This window comes from Erithacus rubecula, assembly GCF_903797595.1.
Source record: "Erithacus rubecula genome assembly, chromosome: 9".
NCBI classification, from domain to species: Eukaryota; Metazoa; Chordata; class Aves; order Passeriformes; family Muscicapidae; genus Erithacus; species Erithacus rubecula.
Genome location: NC_136660.1, coordinates 17,188,479 through 17,208,302, shown reverse-complemented (window position 1 = coordinate 17,208,302; position 19,824 = coordinate 17,188,479). Strand labels below are relative to the sequence as shown.

General features: G+C 40.6%; 1 protein-coding gene across 1 annotated transcript in view; it reads left to right on the top strand.

The window, feature by feature from the left end:
* The window catches only part of ANTXRL (ANTXR like), a 53,074-nt gene that overhangs the window by 14,478 nt on the left and 18,772 nt on the right, over positions 1-19,824 (top strand). The window contains exons 4-15 of the mRNA XM_079311910.1: positions 48-129; positions 232-265; positions 2,222-2,301; positions 2,417-2,485; positions 2,689-2,769; positions 2,873-2,933; positions 8,869-8,967; positions 11,240-11,309; positions 12,442-12,520; positions 15,379-15,474; positions 16,091-16,129; positions 19,267-19,365. Of these exons, the coding sequence (XP_079168036.1) occupies positions 48-129; positions 232-265; positions 2,222-2,301; positions 2,417-2,485; positions 2,689-2,769; positions 2,873-2,933; positions 8,869-8,967; positions 11,240-11,309; positions 12,442-12,520; positions 15,379-15,474; positions 16,091-16,129; positions 19,267-19,365 (889 nt within the window). The remainder of the gene's footprint in view (positions 1-47; positions 130-231; positions 266-2,221; positions 2,302-2,416; positions 2,486-2,688; positions 2,770-2,872; positions 2,934-8,868; positions 8,968-11,239; positions 11,310-12,441; positions 12,521-15,378; positions 15,475-16,090; positions 16,130-19,266; positions 19,366-19,824) is intronic.

Genomic DNA, 19,824 nt, shown 5'->3' with positions numbered 1-19,824 from the left:
TTTTTTTTGTTTTGTTTATTTGTATTTGGTTTTTTTTCAATCCAAAGGGAAGCCATAAGACGAGGGCTCAACATGCTTAAGGAAGAATTGCCTGGAGGAGACACCTTCATGCATGAAGGATTTAAAAGGGTACACATCACAATACCTACTTTCTTTGTTTTATACATAGAAACTTTGCTTACTTTCTGCTGGTATACTTAAGAGCTAACCATGTTCTACACTTCATTGCAGGCAAATGAGCAAATTTACCATGAAACCTATGGAGGTATGTGTTGTGTATCGTTCATGTTGTATATCTGCATTGACAAGACAGGGATTTTAGTTCTTTTTATGACCTGCAGTAAACCCACTGAAAGAAGTATTGGAGAAGGAGCGCTGTTATGCAATACCACATTCCATTTTGACTACAGCCCTACATCTAAATGCATGATTCATGGTTTATTGAGATCAGAGAAGACCAGCATGATCTCAGATCTGACCACTGCAGAATGCAGACCAAACCATAGCAGCCAGAGCTGCCCATCTTGCACCAGGAGACAGGAATAACCACATTTTCCTGGTCCTTTCTATCCTGATGCACTCAGCCCTCTCTGCTTTGTGGTCCCACATCCTTGTTCTCACTAGTGTTGTTGCAAATGATAGTTTTGCATCAGTGGGAATGCTTTGTGTTCAGATTCTGAGTTGCTAAGATGTGCATTTTCACTAAATTTTGAGAGGAAAGTGTATTTTTTGTTTTTGTCTGTGCCAAAAGAAGACCTAGTTAGTTAATAAGACTTGCCTAGTTCATACCCTGGTGTGAGGTTGTTCTCATTTGTAGGCTAATGGTCTCTTAGGAAGATGGAGAAACAGCTTGGTGCCTTTGTATTAAAAAAGGCTGCTAGTGTAAAAGCAGCAGCTCCACACAGTGTTGCAGTATTTCTGCCAGTAAAATCAGGAGTCCTGAAGTGGAAACAATTTTACTTCATAGCTTATAGCTAAGAACTTATCAAGTATTCTGTAAATTGAATTAGGAAGGAAAAAGAATGTATGAGATCTGGATTTAGAAGGTAAACTACCAGGAAAGAAACAAGCATTGAAAAGAAAACAAAATAGGATCTCTAGGTTTTTTTCAGTGTTTTTCAAGGGTGCTGGGTACAATTAAAAAAAAAAAAAAAAGAAAAAAAAAAAAAAAAAAGGAATCAAAGATATTTTTTCCCCCCAAGTTGCAGGTCATTTTTTTAAGATTTATGTCTGTGTCTGACATGACATGGGAAGGACTGTGTGGCATAAGAAACCTGTCAAAACTAATCAATCTGTAATTTCAGACAGTATGGAGGAAGACACTTGAAATTGTAACAGATTATTTTGAAAAAATAACAAATGCTTGCCTGAAAGTAACATGTATGCGTATTTGTTACTTTCCTTAAGAACTATGGACTCAGAATGGTTGTTTGAGCCAGAGTTTGCATGTTAATTTGGTATAACTTTGAGAACAGGTTGCATTTTTCTAGGTAGCACTGTATTCTATACTGCATTACATATTTAAATCTCTGCAGTCTGTGCAACCTTTTCACATAAGTTAAGATGGGTTATGAGATATTGTATCACAAGAAATGATTGTTTTTTCTAATGAACCTCATCTTAAGGTTTTCATATGCTCAGAATTCCTATGAATTTCGCTGGAAGTTCTTGTTGCTTGAGAACTGTAGGGCTGACCTCCCATTGAAGCCCATTTCATGCCACTTTCAGTGGGTTGCTCTTTCAAAGCCTGCTGGGGGAAAGGTAGGATGGCAGGAAAGCTCCTTTTGCAGAAGCATCTCTTAATCTCTTAGCACAGTCTCCGGACAATGTTTATGTAGAGACAAGTTTGTCAAGAGAAGAGAGGAAAGCTGCCCTTCTCTGTGAGCCACTTAGTTCTCCATGTGAAAGCTTTGTCTGTAATCTTGGTAGCTGCTCTATTTTATTCACAACAGAGAAGTTGGTTTGTGGACCTTGTTAGAGCAGCACTTCCTCTACAGTGATGCTTGTGACCTGAGGGTCCACAGGTTTTGGCTCATTGCAGGTCTTGCATCTGGCCTTCAGCTGCTGTATCCCCAAATCCATACAAATCAGGCTGGGAGTCTGGCCTTGTGGGTTTGTGTGTACTTGTCAGGAAAGAGGATTGCCTCACTCCAGACGTTTTTCCCACTGCTGAATCCTGTGTCATGTGTGTGCAATGTGTTGTGAACTGTCCTCCATGCAGGAGTCCGGACCGCCAGTGTGATTATTGCCCTGACAGATGGAGAGTTGCAGGATGCTCAGTTTTATTATGCAGAACAAGAGGTAAGTCACTTTTATCTTTCTCCAAACTAATTTTTGTCTAACCTGTACACATTTGCTGCTGACTCCACTGATTATCCAGCTTTGCACTTAATAGAAATTATTTTGGGTTTTTTAGGCCAACAGAGCCAGAAGCTTTGGGGCTATTGTTTATTGTGTTGGAGTGAAAGATTTCAATGAAACTCAGGTAACTTGCTTGTTTTCTCCTGTGTTTTTTCTGTTATACTACTTACTGCACAAGTAACAGCGTCAGATGAAGGCATTTATTTAATTACTTGAGACATAAATCATTTCGTGTCACTGCGATGTCTTTTAGCATGTATGAAAGGGCCTGGTTTTGTTCACTGTAATTTTGTTTTCCTCATGATTTATGATTGTCTTTCTTTGCAGCTGTCAACGATTGCTGACAGCATCGATCATGTTTTTCCAGTTAAGGGAGGCTTTTATGCCCTTAGAGGAACCATTGATTCAGTAAGTTGGAAATTCTGAAATGCAGCAAAGGGTGCCCTTTCCTGCATTAATAAAGCATAGAGGAAAATGGTTACCAAAAAATGCCCTTATCTGCATCTTTTAGATTCTGAAGAAGTCTTGCATTGAGATCCTAGCGGCTGAACCATCCAGTGTTTGTGCAGGAGGTAAGTTTCCACAGGAACAGTGTGTTGAATGAATGACACCGATGAAATGTCAGTAAATACCTAATTTGGTAGTGGAGCTGAAGCTTGTGGATCTGTTAGAGCACTTTCTCAGGTCATGGCTAAATCCCTACATGTTCCTTCTCAGCTTGAGAAAAACATTCTGACAATATGCTTGTAGCTGCTGTGGATGAGTACCAGTTTGGAGGGCTGACAGAGGCAACACTCAGCAAATTGAGGATACCACCTTTTAAAAAATCTGAGAGAGAAAAGAGAAGTCATGTCAAGACAGACTGACAGAGGTGTTTTACGGTATAAGGGCAATATCTCACAAATGTCTGGAAAGACTGCATTCCCAAGATCTGCTAGGACTTGTCAGCAGTTAAAACAAGATTTTTGCAAAACATGCAGAAATTTAAGGTTAATTTAACCAAATATAATTTGCTGCATAGGACAAGACTCCTCTTGTGTTTTCCAAAATGCTAGTTTTAGTTATTTGAAAGAACCCTTATTCTTTATAGTAAGCGTGAAGGATACCCAGAGGAGTTGTTGATAAATTCATGCCTTTCATATCTAGTATATTTAACTTGGATTGTTCTGGTTTATGTTAGCAATTCTCTTGCTGTGTTTTTTTTCCACTTTAGAGGTTATTGCAGCAGAGTAAGAGTGACACCATAAGTTTGCTGGAAGGTACAGTTTTCAGCATGGTTATTTAGCTCTAGTGTTAGTATCTTGTGTTCATTTCCTGTACATTGTAAAAAAGGAGCAAAGAAAAAATGGCAATGATGCATGAAGCTGACCTTGAAAACATAAAATACAAAACTCAGGAAAAATTTAGTATCACAGAAGAAAAATTGTTCACTCTTCATTTCCACATGTCAATCACAATACAATCGTACCCTGAATCTTTCAATTTAACATGAAACATCCTTGTGTCTCTTGAATCATTCCTAAGTATATTAACGTGGACTAGATGTAAAATTCATAGAAAATTTAAAGCAATGATTTTACTTTTAAAAATATTGTGAAGTTGATTAAAAAATTAGTTTTAAAGTTTTGACATTTAAAGCTTTTTATTTCATAATGATACTTTCCTATTTTTGCTTAGTTATTGTATACCTGAATTTTTTTTTGTGCAAAGCTTATTGCAAGCCATCCTATTTAACAAAAATGCCTTTAGCGACATAAAAACGTGAGTGTTGCAATAGGGAGGGATTTCAGTAGTATTCTTGAAATTGTTCGGGACAGTGTTAAGAATATTGGAAAGCTGAATTTGAAAAAATGTTTTTCAAATGGAATGTTGAAAATATTTTTTATGGAGTATTTGAGAATCTCAAGAAAAAATTCTTTCAACAAAATTAATATATTTCAGAAAAAGGAGTAAAATTTCTCTTTTTTTCCAAGGGATAGTGTGCTCAAAGCACTTCATTTTTTGCTGAGCTTGCTATGTAAAAAAATTGACAAATATGATTAAAATTCCACAAGTAAATTTTAAAAATAGTTCGCCTTTAAAAAAAAAAAAAAACAACAAACACTATTGTTACATTACTTGGATCTGTAGAATGTTTTATTGTCTTTGTGGCTTTCAAACAAGACCAATATAAATTGGGACAGAATCAGTTTCTGTGTCGTGATGCTGATTCAGCGAGGTGCTGGCACTTCTTTCACTCCTGTTCTGAGATTTGCTCTGTCCCTGTTGACCAGGCAAGGGCTGGCTCATGGTGGAGCTTTGGTGCCGAATCTCCACATGCTTGAAAGTTTCTTTGTAGCAGCAGAGAGCTTGAAAATGGGAGGAAGCCAAATCTGCAGCTCCACAAAATGTACACTGTTTGTGTACCATTATATTTAAAGCATTAAAGTCTTTAGCACTAAGAATCAGGCCTGCAATAATATTTATTTTTATCCCACCAGTCACAGCTGAAATTACCTCCTGCAAGAGGTTTTACAGCATGAGGCTACAAATATTTACATTTGTGCTTAGATTTATTATCCTTTATTATCCCACTTTCAAGCCAGAGGTTCATCTGTATAGCTGTGTGCACCACTGTCTCCTGGAAGCAATCTCCTGGGATTAAACAACTTTTTTCATGGTAGTGTGAATCCAGATCATGAGTTCAATTCACTGGACAATTACAGTGTCACTCTATATGTAATGTGGTTCAATTTTTTAATGTGCTTCATTTGGACTTTACTTCATAGGCTTCACTATTTTTTGCATTAATGTCAGAATTTTATGCATTTTAAATTTAGGTAATTAATTACTGATATAGTTTACTGACAATGTATTATTCTGTCAATATATATAGCCACTGAAACCTATATCAACTTATCACTTGCTTGGTGAATGTACCCACTGGCTGAAAATTAGCACATAACATTTTCTAGAATGTCACCATCACTCCACTTTTAGGTTGGTAGTGTCTGTTTGTTTAAATACATAATAGAAATTTTCATTTCAAAATTATGGTTGAAAAATAATGGAACTTTGGAGACAGTGGAATATATTGCCACATTCTTCAGCAAAGATACTTGTCTGTTTGCAGCCTTGAAATGTGTCTGTCCATGCTTTTTGTAGGAAACTTACCTGAGTGAGGTGGTGATAACAGGTTTAGCCTCTATTCAGCATTGCTAATAATTTTTACAATTTGCTATGAGATCACAAGGGTTTTGTGTGGCACAGTGGAAACAAGTTATGATCAGGGCTTAAAGTAGGGTCTGAGCCACTCCATGTAAGTGTTCTGATAATTATTGCTGCCTTGGTGATTGCTGGTGATCTTTGCTTCATTTTTGATTTGCCAGAGGTTTAGTAAAATGCTAATGGAACAATTTCTATGTGTTGACAATTCCATTTGGGACTCTGGCTTTCTGTGACAAAGCTGTCTGGCAAATCCAGTTACAAATTGATCACGTCATATTGTGACAGCTATCTGATGTTTAATGCTTTTTGACCCTGCAAATTCATTGTCCCCAGTGTGGAGGGAGCAGTGTAGTGGGTCCTTCCTGCTCCCTCTGATTTAAAGTGACCAAGACACGCAGCCTGTAAACAGGCTATCAGTGCAAAATCAGAGGTGCCTCGTATCCCGTTTGACAGCATCATTGCTTTGATTATGCTTATGGTACACAGACATGATTGAAAGGTTTTGTTGGATGTGGCATCCTACTGGCCACATCAAGTGCCAGGTGTGGATGCAAGCAGTCAGCTTCTCATCAGAGTCAGAGAAGCGGAGCCGACAGCAGGGCCAGTGCACACCAGCTTCAACCTACCCTTCGCTGCCAGCGCCGCCCGGTTATTTCAGTGCTGACCTTTTTCCCTTCGCTGTCTTGTCAAAAGCTGCAATCCATGATCTGACAGTAACTAAGGAAGAAAAGGACGCAGCCAGAGCCAGGGCGCAAAATTAAATGGAATTAGCCATTTCAACAGAGCGTCACCCAGAACATGTTAATGCTCCAGAGCAGCGAAGGGGCAGGCTCTGAACAGCAACAAACACAGCTCCAGCTGTTTACATTTCCCTGCAATGTATATATTCAGCTTGTGTTGGTGGACAGGTTGCTACCCAATCACTTGTTCACAACTGACTGTGCAGAGTGGCAGTCACAGTGAAAAGAACGGCAGGAGAGGTAAATTGTCCTGACAAGATTAAACTTCTAGATGTGGCTTTTACCTTTGATGTCTTGTGTTGAAATTTTCTTACTTGCTGCATCTTTTTGAAGCCACTGAAACAGCCACCAATTGAGCTTTTGCTATTGCTGCCTTTTAAGGCTATTAATTCATGAGAAAGGGAAGAAAAATTTAAGTGCAATTTTGTTTTAGCAAGCTTCTTTTAAAACATAAAATTAAGATACGGAAAAATTGTCATCTTGGCTGGGTGTTCAAGCTGCTGTGAGGTGGACTGGTTACAAGCAAGTCTGCTGGTGTGTGTCCCAGGCAGGTAGTTCTGGTGGATGGGCAAAGGCCCAGGTGCCCCCAGGGCTGGTCATGACTCTGAGCTCTTCTGGCAAAAAAAATGCTCATAATTCTCAGCATAGCAGCTGGGTTAGATGTGGAATGGCTCAAGGCATGAATCTGACTAAGAGTAACTCAAGATTCCTATTGGAGTAAGAAGCAGATGAATCTGCCCTACAGTACATTTTCATTTGTTTAAAGAAATGCTCATTACCCCCAGTGAGAACCAGGATGTATAACCCTTCCCATCAAAAAGAGGCCAAATTCTGATGCTGGATTTGTGTATCTGGCTCTTGGTGTGTTCACTGAGATCTCAGTCTTCAGCAAGATACTTAAGCACATATTACATTTCAAAATCCACTCCAGTAGATACTTTTTTTTCTCCTCCCAAAATATCTTCTTTGATTCCCATGTACCTTGTGGTATTTGTCAGTTCAGAGCCCAGCTCTAGAGCAAGTTACCACAGTGAAAACCGGAGTGTGGATTTCCAGTGCATGATTGCAATTTGTAAATGCCCTAGCCCAATTTTACCTGGAGTTGCATTAGATCTTAATAGAGTGCTAATGGCAATGAGTGAGAGTGTTTTGGACAAAAACAAGCTGTTTGTATGGAAAAGTAAAGCATTCCACATCCTTGTGCTAGCTTGCCTTGCAGTAGGCTTGATAATGAAGTGCAGGCAAGTGAGGCTGAATGTATTTCACACACCTTGGGGGCCTCATGAAGTGTTATCCAATAATGATTCCTTCCTCCAAAGCATACAAATAACATGGCAGTGCCTTGTATGTTGCTAAAAGTGAAATCTTTTATCGCTAAAAGTCATGTATTGCTCCCCTCAATCCCACCAACATTGTTTTGCTCTCCTTTTCCTCAAGTGACCTTTCCTGTCTCTAACTGTATGGGGTATGGTGGCACCAGGTGCTTTCATGCTAGACAAACTCAGCAATCCTACCTCTACTTGTCTCGATCCCTTCCCTTCTCCTGCACATTTTTGCTTCTAATAGATGCTCAGCCAGGTGTTACTGATCTCTCTGGCAATAAACAGAGTTACTTTCTAGGCTTATGAGCAAGCTCAGTGCACTGCAACATGATCAGTGGTGCCAATAGTAGAGGGCATGTGTGGTTGGGATCCCCTTCTGATAGCACTCTTCATGGACTGGCTTTACTCAAATGCAAAGCTGCCTTGTCAGTAAAAAGGCTATTGGAATGTTTGTGAAAAAAAAAAAAGCAAAACAAACCAGATTTGCTGTGGCTTCTGCTGGTTGAATGAACAAACCATAGTTGCTCATCACAATAATGTCAAAAATCACAGATGTCTTCCCTTCAGGACTAAAGCAACAGAAGCTGTGACAGGTCTCTCTTTGTACCACTGATGGTTTCAGCTGCTGGACCAGGGATGTGAGGGAATAGCACAAAGAAAGTGGTGCCTAGGTCCTTAGCTATTCCCACACAGAGCAGATTTTAGTGGGGCTGCCCATGGACTCAGTTATTGCATGGGCAGGAGCACTATTTTTGCCCAGGGTTTGTACCAGAGACAAAGCTTTCTCTCTGAGCCACAAGAGATGTAGGAGAGGAGTTCTGTCTGTCAGCATCTTCCTGAACAGAGCTCTGCTGAAAGCTTGGTGCCATCTGCCATGAAGATTAGGGGGAAGGACTGGTACAAGTGCTTAGCAAAGGTGTCTGTCCCAAAAGCCATGGAGGATCCATGAGATAACATCAAGTCAGATTTGGTTTTACTTTGGCACCTGTAAGGCAATGCAGTTCTGTGTTACACTTGTGGGAACTGACTTGAGACAAAGAGGAGACTCTGAAGCACTAATCCACTGTAGCACTCTTGGGCATTGCTGCTGAATAGAGGGAGTGTCTGTGTGGATGTTTTATATCAGGCACAGGTCAGAGAACAGTAACTGCCATGTTTTAATTCAGGTCACTCCAAACAGAAGTGCTGTATTTATTTCTCATAAATAAATCATAAATCATCTGTGTTTTTGCTTACAGAATCCTTTCAAGTTGTGGTAAGAGGCAACGGCTTTTATCATGCAAGAAACATTGACCAGGTACTCTGCAGCTTCAAGCTCAATGACAGCCTCACTATCAGTAAGTTTGCAGTCTGTTGAATTGTGACCACTGTGGCTGTGTCACCTCATGGGCCAATTCTCATTCATGTTAAGGGGAGTCCTTGCAGCAGATGTGAGAGGGAGCTGGGGTAGAGGTGTATACTTAAAAAAAGCTTGAATTTCATGCTTATTCAATGCAGTGACCTGTGAGCATTTTGGTGAATGCTTACACAGGGCATGCTGCTGCACAGTGACCTTAGCAGCATTGCAGTGATTGATGCACATGGGTGCTGCATGCAGCAAGAGAGAACTGGGGATCAAGTTTTAAGATGGGCACTTAGAATTGCTTCCTATTCCCTTTTTCATCACCAGTAAAAAGAAATATTGCTATCTTGATCCCCTGGTGGTGTTTTCAGAGATTTTATTCACCATTTCAGGAGGCAATTGCCATTAAGCCAGGCCTCCCAGGCACACTCTGCTCCTCTGTGACACCCATTGGTAGTCCCATCACAGTGACTGTGTAATATGGAAACTCCCTGTCATTGCTCTGCTGTGCTGTTGTTTGCTTTCTCAGCAGCCAAGCAAAGGACTGAATGGCCAAAAAAATATGGAGTGTCCAGTTTCTAGCAGTCCTCTCTCACTCCTGAGAAGCTGTGTGTGTCTGGCAGAAAAAAACCTGGTGTGGGGAGAGGAGCTCTGCTCCTTTTTCATATATGCCACCCTTGTGGCCTGAGCACAGTAGAGGCTTTCATATGCTGCTGTGGCCAGACTGGTGCCTTCCCAAGCAGGGAATTCACTTACAAGAGAGAACACATGAATTGCTCCTTCATTTCTACCCCCCCCCCACTTGTCTATGTTGCTGCTGCAGTCAGTCAGCTCTGGTGGTCTTGCATTTATTCCACTTACAGATATGCTTTAAGCAGGATTTGTTTTTTGTGGTTTATCAGTTAGACTTTTTGCTTTTTCTTCCCTGACCCCTGTCATTAGCACCTTGACTGTGCCTCACACTGTGAGTGCTGACCTAGGTGTGTAAATGCACAGGAGGAAAACTACTCTGATTCCACTCCAGCTCCGTGCTGTGTTTTCCTTGGGCTAAGTTTGCAACAGATCTTGTAATGAGAGGCTGATCTATGCTGGCTTTTTTTCCCCTCCCTAAAACATATCATTGATTTCCATGCCCTCATCTCTGCCAAGGAAGGGAAATGAGTTCTGTCTTCAGGTGTGCTTGAAGTGGGTGAAGCATGAAGGAACATCTCTAGCATCTGATGTTGCTTGGGTTAATTTTTCTCCTAGATGGAAAGAGTAAACAGGCCTTAAAATTATAAATAAGATGGCAGCCTTTGTGAGCCATTTATTCCCTTGGGTTTGACTCCTGTAGAACCACTCTTTTCCCAGGCTGGCAGCACAGTTGCTTTGCTGGCATTCAGAGCTGAGCTATAGTCATTGGAGTGATGTGTCTGCTCTGGTGCCTCAGCTCCCACACTTTTGGTGGAGTGGCAGTGCAGGATTACTGCTGGGCCTCCTGTCTGTATTCACAGGACTTGGCTTTCTGGATGTGACTTTTGAAAGCAGCAGAAATAACACTGCTGAATCGTGGAGCAGGAGAATGCAGGGAGATGGAAAGATGTGTGCCCTTGTGTTTAGCTCTGCTGGCACCAAACCCTTATAAATGTGGGCTGTGTACAGATGCTGCTGCCACAGAGGGGAGGTTGGGTCCAGGAGAAGCAGCTAGCTCAGAGCAGATCCTCATGTTAACATCAGTCATAGCTCCTATCTGCCTGTTTCCTGTAAATGATTAACCATCTCTTGGGTTTGTTTTTTTTCCATTTCAGCTCCACCCTGTCTCTCTCCTTTCTTTTTCTTGGGCTCAGACAGTGCAGCCTTGGATTCTCTTTTGTGTGTGTTTGGACATGGGTAGACAAAAATTGAACCCTAAACTTTTGAGCCCTTGAATAACTTGAGGAGTCAGACTATTCAGTGTGAGTAGAGGTTGCACGTAATATTCAGATAATCATGATGAATAATGCTCAAAGCTGAATTCCAAATGGCTGGTCTCTGTTGTCAGGAACAGAGATAAACTTCCAATTCTTAGCTGTGGCACTTCTACTCTGATAGCATCATGTTGACATCAACATGAATGGTTATTCTAGTACTTGGATTTGTCATCAGCACCACTGGGGAGTATTGGTACTTGCCAATATATTGAGTTAATCTGTGCCTGTCATTGGTGTCAGCACTTCTCAATGTGGTGGCCTGCTTGAAACAAGTTTTTTTTTTTTTCATCCCTGATAGTTATATTAATTTCTTTTCAGATGAAAAGCCGACTTTTGTTCATGACACGTACTTGCTTTGTCCTGCCCCAGTGATAGAAGATGCTGGACAGTGAGTATTGCTTTCCAGCACGTGTTGAGAGAGTGGACTTCTGGGTAATGATGCCATTACTGAGCCAAAGGCTCAGGATTTTGCCCAAAGTGGCAAACAGATAAATTTGTGCGTGTGTGTCATATTGCAGCCATGTCCTTTGATCAAATGCTTTCCTAGTATGAGCCAGCATAGCTCTATTTAATGTTGGGTCTTCAGCACAGTGTAAATAAAAGTCTTTGGACCATGGCCTCATATCATAGAATCACAGAATGATGATTCTTCCTTCCTTCCTATATCCTGTTGTTTCAGCCCAAAAGGTAATTAAATTCAAGAGAAAGTTTTAATTTTTGTGGAAAGGCAATGCTTGGCTTGAATTCCTTTGCTGCTATTGTGTATGTTGCTTCCAGTATTTTGCTCTGCTGTGTCTGGTGTTGATATCTTTCAGCCTTTTTAATCCTGTAGACTTCTGGGAGATATGGCAAAATGCCCTACCTTTTCCATGGGTGATCTTATAGGCACTTAAATACTTTACTGGGGCTATGGGTGAATGCCTCCATTCCCTTTTGTATTTGTCAGTGAAGGAAGTTAATTTTGTGGGGTTTTGTAATTTTTTTTTAAATTACTTTATTTTTTTCCCCTCCCTTGAACCCTTTCTCTGATATTGGAGAATATCTAGGGAAGATTCTTCTTGAATTTCACTGGCATTTCAGTGTTTTATCCTTCTTGATCTCAGTGCAGGTGTTTTGGATTTACTTGGATACAAAAGAACACATTCTGTCATTGACAGCAGGGTTTCTTTAAATAAATAAAAAAGTCTTAAAGTTTCTTGTGCTATCTACAATAGTATTGCTGTTATCTGAAGTATTCTGTCATGACTCAGTGTCCTAGTTCCCTTTACCCCATGTGGGATGGAGTTTTTTAAATAAAGAGCAAATGTCCCAGCTCAAATAAGGTAACATAAAAAGGATGGCTCCTGGGCAAACAGGGAGACAAATGCAGATAAGTGCCAGAGGCCATGAAAATGCACTGACTCAACAGGATGTGCTCTCCATGAACGCTCATAAACCAATGGTTAAACCAGAGAGAGAGTCAAGGTAACAATGGGTGTAAAGACAACACTAAAAATAAACATATCTGTTTTGTGCTCTAGGGTGGTTTTCCTACAAGTCAGCATGAACAACGGGCTAACGTTCATCTCCAGCTCTGTCAGCATCACCAGCACACATTGTGTAAGTAATTCCAATGGGGCTTGACAGAGGAACCATGAGACCTTGGAAAGAAATGGTTGTTCTTCAGGCAAAGCCTCCTTGAGTGAGCCTGACCTCTCTGCAGCTTCTGCATCACTGCTACAGACTGGATCCCAGCAGTTCTTGGGAAATAATCAGGGCTACTTAAGATCAAAGTATTGTTATTGGTGATGGGTAGATCATAATAGATTTTCTGAGTAAAAAATTAGAATAAGAGGCACCCTGCCCATTCCTACCCCAGGAGAGAGATCCTCAAAACTAGGATCTTATCAGAAGGAGATCTGAGAAAATGATCGAAGGAGCATCAGGGAGCAACACTTTGTTGAGCCTTGGGGTTCCTGATGGGATCTGGGGTAGAGGGTACAGCTGTTAGGACTTGTATCTAGAAAGGACAGTGATTTCTGTCCTACATCACATGGTCAAAAAGACCAGGTGGAGTGTCAGGGACAAACAGCTAGAAGTGATCCTTTCTCAAAATCTGATTTTTAGAATCAAGTAAGCAAAATTAGGTGTAAGCAAGTACAGTAATTAAATATGTGACCTTGTGTTGTGGTCTAAACCAAGTTGGCTGAAGTACCTGATAGCAGTTTGTATCATTGTTATTAGTGTCTAAAGGACTTTTATAGCCTATGCCAAATGCTGTCATATTGGTTTGTAATCATTGTTGGCCATTTTGACAGCTAAGAACAGAAGGGCAGGAATGCAGATAGAGGCGTTGGAACTTGTAAATCTAATTTTCTGATGTTTGCAGCAATGAAGGTGGGAAATGCCACACCAGAATGCTGGAACAGTCTGGGTTGCAAGGGCACAATATAACAGAGATGTGTTTGTTTCTTTATGGGGTTATTTCTATTTTGCTAAAACTTTCTTCCAAATTTTCCATGCTGAGGACAGATATTCTCACATTTAATTCCACTCTTTTACCTCAGGTACAATAAAACCTTTCAAGTCTGCAGTGAAACACAAGTGTTAACTGGTGCATTTAGTTACACATATGTAATCTATTTCTGATGAAGACTGAAGTCTCAACCCTAACTGGGGTTCCTAAAGGCCAGAGCATGGATGGAGGAAGCTTTTCCTTTTGGTAGCCTAAGGATAAAAAGAGGAATCCAATCTCCAGTCATGTCAATCTCTGACAGTTTTCAACCAGCCTCTTGCAGATTAAATGTGAAGGAGGCAGGAAGCCTGATTTGCAGCTGATAAAAAACTACTGTCTCACTCCTGTTATGTCCCATAAGCAGGGAGTTGGCAGTTCAGTTTCCAACTTCGTCTTAATTTCATGCATTTCACTGTTTTTGTTTTAGACTCCCTGCATTTCCTCTCCTCTCCTGTTTCCTTTTCTGTGGGTGGCAGTGAGCTGGCCTGCTCAGCTCTCCTCCCCAGCTGATCCTTCTGTCTTTTCTGTACAGTAAGTATCTTCACTATAATCCTAAAGCCTCTGTGTGATCCTCATGCTTATTTCTGTTCAGCTGCATGAAGCCTGCTATTTTCTTTTCAAAATCCAGCTTCACTATGGTGCTTTGTGTCATTAAAATTATTAAAAGAAGACTTTTGCTTCTTGCTGCCAGCAGCTCCTGAGCTACTGCTGGCAAATATCTTAGCAGTTTATATGTGCAGTTAGCACAGGGAAAGTGATGCCTGGGAACAAAAGCTACAAAACAAAGAGGAATGTGTGTTTGGAGTAATAGTAACAGTGGTACTGCATTGCTACTGTGCTTGGATTTGTTTTTCAGGAGGGCAGCGATATTTCTTAAAGTTGTGCTAGATTTTTACTCATCCTTTCCTCAGCAAACTGACTTTACTGGAAATTCATTTTTCTTCAAGGATCTGTTTTCCAGATGCATTAGTTGTATGTGGAGCCATGGGAGGGCCAAAGAGGGGGGCTTAGTTCAGAGCTGCAGATGGGCGCTGTGTCCTATAATAGGACTTGTTTGAGCAGGAGTCTGGCACATGTTGGATCAATCCAGCTGCTCCCTGGCCAAATGAGGGTGAGCCACACAGCATATCCTAAAACAGGTTGGTTTGTTGTGTCTATAACAAAAAGCCCCAGAGCAGTGTAGGAAAGATGATGCTGTGACACAGATATGGGACACTGTGTTACCTGCCTAAAAGCATGCAGTAGGAGCTGGGTTAGTGTTAGTCTCATATTGAACATGTCAGTCCTGACAACTCTAGGAGTTGGTCTGAGAGAGCTGGGTACCACCTAAGTCAGTCATTCAGGTCTCACCCAGACTTTGCAAAGTTTTTACCAGCTGGTTCTTTCCACCCTCAGCCTTTCCATTGTCTGAGGGGAAAACAAATACACTTAGAATGGTGAAGGGAATCCCTGTTGTAAGAAGGGGCTAAGCATCAGTTTCTGGTGTCATGGAAATTCAGCAAGTAGTTTCAGATTTATTAAGATGACTCTCATGGACTTTATAATTTAGAAATCACTTTTGGAATTTGGCTTCTTTCCCTTTATCCCACCTATCTTTTGAAAATCTCTTACAGCTTCCTCTCTTGCCAACTCTTCTTTCCTCAGCCTTATTGACAGATCTTCCTTCAAGCTCTTTTCACATTCTCTTTTGCCCTAGGCTTTCCTCTAGTTTCCTGCTATGTAGTGGGCTATAAACACACTAAAATTCGTACATAAGTTATACATATACACACTGCAAAGAGGAGATGCTTCCCACGTTTTGTGACTTCAGATACTGATGTGATCCTAATTATAATAGTGATTGACTGCACAATCTACCTGAAACCTTGTAGTGAGGGAAAGCTAACTCTATATATGTAATTCAGGACTCCTGCCTTCTTTGAGACATACAAAGGTAACTCAGAAATAATCATCTTGTTTGCAGCTGACTGGGACCATCCTTTTCATTGCTCTTCTGATTCTCTTTCTGCTGCTGGCTCTGGCTCTTCTGTGGTGGTTTTGGCCCCTTTGCTGCACAGTGGTAAGTACAGGGTTTTTTTTATTCTGTTGACTCTGTTTCATCTATTATCTGCCAAAGCAGAGCTAAAGTGTTGGAGTGGGTGGTTAACCTTGCTTTAAAAACCCACCCCATTTGTAAAGCCCTGATTCAACAATTTTATTCAAGTGCATGTTGGAGTTACTCTTGTCTGGGTTTTTTATTGTTTCAAGGCCTATGTGATTTTTATATTGAATGAGAATTTTAGATAAGCTCATGGATGTGACTTAAGTTTCTGTAGGGATCAAGACCTCCTTTAGACCAGCTTTGAAACCTGCTGCATAAAAGTGTAATTGATTTATTAATGTGTGCATAAGCTGTTGTGGCCCTCTTTAAAGACAAGAGTTAGGGGTTTTTTTGCATATTGTTGGTTAGGATTTCCTTAATATATTCAGAGGAGCCACAGATTCTGAGATAATATCTTTGCATTAACTTGATAATTATATAGTATTTTTCATCTCATCTGGGTGAGAGGATTGAATGGAGGGAATGAAGCAGAGTGACTCATTTGTGGCATGGGCAAGAAAGCAGGGAGGACATAGTATTGAGATGGATGAACCCTGCCATTGTCTCAGATTTCTCCATTATTTGTTTATTCCAGGTGATCAAGGAGCCGCCTCCACCACCTCCTCCAGAGCCTGTAAGTGCTGTTTGTGAGCTGTGGCACTGTCTGCAGCCACTGTAGTGAATACTGTGCTGCCCAGAATGTCAGCCCTGTAGGTGTCTTAATGACACCTTACAGGCTGTGAGAGGAAGTCCTCTGGGTCAGCACAGTTATTTCTGCCTTCTGGCCTCTTTGTATACATACAGCAACACTGCTTCCAGACAGGGTGAAAGCAGTTGCATAACTCAAAAATCCACAGGCTAACAGTTCCTATGGTATGTTGCTCCTTCTGATGTGCATCAAACAGGTGTGTGAGCAAATCTTTGCTTCCCAAGCTGTGCTGACAGCTGTCCCTCCTCCAGTAATGCTGCCATTGTTTTCAGCAGGAGTTTAGCCCAGATTGGTAGTAAGGAACAGTCTGGCAGCTGGAAAAAAAGGACAGCAAAGGCCACATTCTTGTGGCTTTGCTACAGGAGAAGAAACAAAAGCCTGCCCTGGCTGTGGCTCTTCTGCAGAGTGACCTTTGGAAGGACATTTAGCCTTTCTCCATTTAGGTTTTGAGCTGTTTGAGGCAGAATTATATTTAGCTCTTTTGGGGACACTAACTCACTGACCCTGACCTCAGTTTAGTTTACCACCACCAGTTTCAGGAAAATAATAGTAGTAAATAAAAGCACCTCCAGAGAAAACTTATGCCTGCCTTTATTTCTTTCCTAGGCATAGACAGTTAAATGATGGAAAAATACTTGCCTAACCCACAAGAGAAGCTCACAGTTTACTGTTAACTTGCTGTAACTTGGCTTGAATGTAAGGAGGCAACCACAGCTGCTGTTTTGAGGTTGCTAGAGGCCAGCACTAGTGTGTATGTGATCCTATTACTTGTCCTGAGCAGCAGCACTGTGACCATTTAAATTCTGAATGCACACCAGAATTTGTGCTGGGTTTAGTGTGATTAATGCTATCACAAAGCCTGCAGTTGCAGCCATGCTGCATTTGAGGGAGGTTTCAGAGAGCATCACACCCCTGCAGAAATTCCAGATGCTTTGGGATTTTAAACGCAAAGAGAATGAACTGATGTAAGCCTCCAGGAATAACAAAGAATACAGATGTTATCCATCCCTTTCCTTGGCCTTGTCTTTATCCAGTATGGGTTGTAACAATCATGCATTGTAATAATTGTAACTGTGTAATGGATTTCATTACGTTTAGTATTAGGCTCCATAGGTATGTTGACCTGCCCTTCAGCTGATACAGGGGGTATTGCTACTATTAAACTGAATAGAGGTGTATAAAACTTGTTCTAAAGCACAAGCATTAGATTTCCACGTGGTGGCTATTAATGTTGCTTTTCTGTGTGTTCAGTGTAGGGGATATTTGGTATAAATCCTTTATCAACTGGAAAAGTATCAGCTGTTACTATGGAATCTGTCCTGCTAGAGTCAGGCTTGCCAGCAGTAAGAGCTGTTAGACATGAACACTTAAAATCTGTGTCACATTGCATGGAATAGGCAGAGTGTCTTACATAATACTCATGAGTATTTCAGACATGTTTGATTTCATAATGAAATCAAATATAAATTAATTAAAAATGCTGATGCAGGTCACTGGGTATTGGTTTAGATGTGACATGGAATCGGACAAAATTGGTGTATTTGCTGTACTCTCAAAAAAAAGCTTACTGAAACAACACCAAACCCAACACTAAACCACAATACCTTCATTGTATATTTATTTCCCCAATTTAGGATAAAAACAAAATAACAGGAACAAAAAAAAAGGTAAACCAAACACCAAAAAGCCAAACCACAACAATAAAAAACCCAAACTTAAACTCCCCTTAGTAGTTAATGCAAATGTCAACTCTATTCTTGCCTGGCCATACTAAAGAATTTGTTGGAGGAACTGACCTGTTGAACTGTAGCTGAGTGACCACATGTCGCTGAATACCTGATGGAAATACTTCCCCCAAGGCATAACCTACAAGGTAAATACAAACAAACAAAAATTAAAGCAAGGTTTTAAAAAGCTATTACTGTCTTTTGTGCTTAACTCCTTTTCCATTCCAATAGAAACATGTAGGACAATTTTGTGAAAATGCCATCTAGTAATGTAACAGTAATTTATGTCTCTCTACAGTATTTGGCTTTCAGTTGTTTGTTTGCTTGTTTGTTTAATTAGAGAGTAAGTTCAGGTAGTGTTTCTGGAAACATACTGAGGAACAGCAGCAGAGACCATTGTGCATGGCCAGAGCAAGAGCAGCATGCATATCTGCTCATCAGCATGAGCTACAGTTAGTGGAGGAATGAAGGAAATATATTGTAGGAGGCTTGTTGTGCCCTCTCCTCAGCTGTGTGTTTACTTATAGAGTGTCAGGCTGTGACTTTCAGATGCCTTGAATGAGTGGAATGATATGGAGTCTGAGAAATCCCAGTTACTTCTCTTGGCTCAAGATTATAGAGCTGGAGATGTATTCCCAGGCTAGTTGAATTGGAGCCATTTGCCAGCTTTTAGTTAGGCAAGAACAGAAAAATGAACTTGAAGTTAATTCCTGATTCAGACTCTGGCATGTCCAGAAAAACAATCTTCAGTCTTGATGATTGCTCTGGTTCTCATCTCCCTGAAAATTGTGAGATGTTCCTGTCCAAATCCTGTTCCAAACTACAGCTTGAGCTAGTCTCCACAAAGCATTAAATAGTGTAGAATGACTGGTTACAACTGCCATGAGAAATGGATCTGATGCACATGTTGAAAAACTCAACAGTAGTTGCTTTTTTTCCTCTGTTAGGTGACATTAAGTTCTAAAAGTGCAATTAATAAATTATTTCTTTGGTGTAACTCATCGCTGCATTATCTGCATAGCACAGTGGCAAGCCAGTATATGTACAATTCATCTGTACTTTCCCATTCCTTGCAAATCAATTGGGATTTTGGAGTTCAGTGCATATTTGATTAAATAAAAGCAGTCTGTACAGGAGGAATAGGCAATCCTCTATGGCTTCCCTAGTTAAAATTGCAGCTGCAGAGACAAGAGACTTTTTTGGCTTTTGTCAGCAAATAAGCATAACACACAAAGCCAGTTATCCAAGGATTGGACCATAGGATGTTCAGCTGTTTTCCACAGTTTATGCTTTTTATGTGAGAACAGTATTAATATCTCCCTGTCTATCCCACAGGACTCAGATGATGAAGATGGATTGCCAAAGAAGAAGTGGCCAACCGTGGATGCATCTTATTATGGAGGTCGAGGTGTTGGTGGGATTAAGAGGATGGAGGTATTTGGCTTATTTTTTAGTGTTCTAAACCCCAGCACATTTAATTGAAAATTGTATCACTATGTTTTCATGTGATTTTTGAAGAGGACCCAAGCCTGGGATTTAATCAGGTCTTCTCCACTTAATTGGCACCTGCTGTCCAAGTGACAGGCATCAAGCTGCTATCATTTGCATGAATAATTAAATGAATCTAGCATTATGAGCCAGAGAAATTTATAGGTTAAGAAATGAGATAAGCCCAAAAGAAGTTTTAATCTCATGAGTCAAACCCTTTGATGCAGTTGCAGCCAGTTCCCTTGTCAGAGAAAATTCAGGCAAAGCTACACTTGTTTTCTATTTGAGGGTGCAGTCTATGCAGTGCCTGGTTTCTATAGAAGGGGAGGCTTCTCTCCAAGTTCCTGTAAGAATGCAGAGGAAGTATTGCATCTTAATATCTTTAACCATTTTCCTTGAAAGAAT